This window comes from Panicum virgatum, chromosome 2K, assembly GCF_016808335.1.
Source record: "Panicum virgatum strain AP13 chromosome 2K, P.virgatum_v5, whole genome shotgun sequence".
Classification (NCBI taxonomy): Eukaryota; Viridiplantae; Streptophyta; class Magnoliopsida; order Poales; family Poaceae; genus Panicum; species Panicum virgatum.
Window position 1 is genome coordinate 10,451,747 of NC_053137.1, and position 1,644 is coordinate 10,453,390.

The window sequence follows — 1,644 nt, forward strand, 5'->3', positions numbered from 1 at the left end:
ACCTCCCGGCTCTTCGTGTTGCCCGTCGCTGCTCGCCGGTGGGTTTCGACTGACAACACAATGTCATGTGTGTGTCGAATGTACCATACTATGGACTGCAGCATAGGGATAGCACCTGCTGACACAAACATGATGAATGATGCCATCACCAGGGCATACAAAATCAACTTCAAAAGCTCCTGCTGTGCGTCAACTTCAAAAGCTCCTGCTGTGCGTCAACTTCAAAAGGGTCCTGCTATTCGTGAACTTCAAAAGGCCCTGCTGCTCCCGGCTCCAAAGAAGCACCTGCTGCTCCCGGCTATCCTCCAACCATGGCAGTGTATCTAACAAAAACCAACACACATACACTAATTAACTAGCAATTCATATGTGAAAAATATAAAATTGACATAACAACGCAATCGTACGTTACTGTGATCCATATGTGGACCACACATGCTCCATGAGGTCTGCAGTTAGCTGATCATGACCTGACCGGCTTTCAATCTGCCGATGACCAGCTATCAACCGATGGATCTCAGGCACATTCCGATTGGGGTTGAGCCTTGCTGGAGTTGCATCCTCGTAGTCCTCTGCCCTAAGCTCCTCCAGGCCTTCCTCATACTCAATGCCCATGTTATGCATGATGACGACACACTCCATAATTTTTTTTAGTTCTGATGGCTTCCACGTTCGGGCTGGCCCTTTCACAATCTGATATTTTGCTTGGAGCACACCAAAAGCTCGTTCCACATCCTTTCTATAGGCTGATTGCTTAGATGTGAAATACTTTTCCTTCATTGTCTGTGGGCAACGTAGCCCCTTCACCAAAGTCCTCCATGGTGGGTAAATACCATCTGCGAGGAGATAACCCATGTTGTAGTCCGTACCATTGACATTGAAGTTCACAGGGGCACATGTACCACTGGAGATGCTATCAAATACATGGGATCGATGCAGAACGTTGATATTGTTCAATGACCCTGGCATTCCAAAGAAAGCATGCCAAATATGGAGGTTGTGGCTAGCTACGGCCTCAAGGATAATAGTTGGTTTTTTGTGGTGTCCCCTGTATTGGCCATGTAGCCTAGTTGGGCATTTCTCCCACTCCCAATGCATACAATCTATACTCCCAAGCATCCCAGGAAATCCCCTCTCTTCAGCCTTTGCCAACAACTTTGCAACATCCTGCGCATTAGGCTGTCGTAGGTACCAATCCCCATATATGTCAATCATGGTACTTGTGAACTCCCTCACGCTCTCTAGAATTGTAGACTCGCCCATATGAAAGTACTCATCAAGGCGATCTGCAGCACCCCCGTATGCAAGTATACGCAACGCTGCTGTTACCTTTTGAACGGTTGTGAAACCAGCAAGACCGGCGGCGTTACACTTACGCTTGAAGTAGTCATTCTTTGCCGACACCGCGTGGCATATGTCCAAGAACATATGCTTCGTCATGCGGAACCTATATCAAATGAAGCTCATGACTTAGGCCACCTATAACATCAAGTAATCAATGGACATGGACATGCCAATCACTCATCGGCGCCGAAAGAACATTTCATCAAACACAGGGGGGTCATAGAAATAATCAGACATCAACCGATGGTACCCTTCGTACTTGTTTCTCGGTACTGTCTTCCTACCAGGGACAGAGCCACG

At 47.4% G+C, this 1,644-nt stretch overlaps 1 protein-coding gene across 1 annotated transcript; it reads right to left on the bottom strand.

Moving 5' to 3' along the window:
* Positions 1 to 408: 408 nt before the first annotated feature.
* Positions 409 to 1,440, bottom strand: LOC120695060. The gene has a single exon (XM_039978380.1). It carries the CDS (start codon positions 1,438 to 1,440, stop codon positions 409 to 411), a length of 1,032 nt encoding a protein of 343 aa, XP_039834314.1.
* Between the last annotated feature and the right edge of the window lie 204 nt (positions 1,441 to 1,644).

Excerpts from the sequence above, each read along its gene's own strand:
- LOC120695060 (XM_039978380.1), bottom strand. The coding sequence starts at position 1,440 with ATGACGAAGCATATGTTCTTGGACATATGCCACGCGGTGTCGGCAAAG.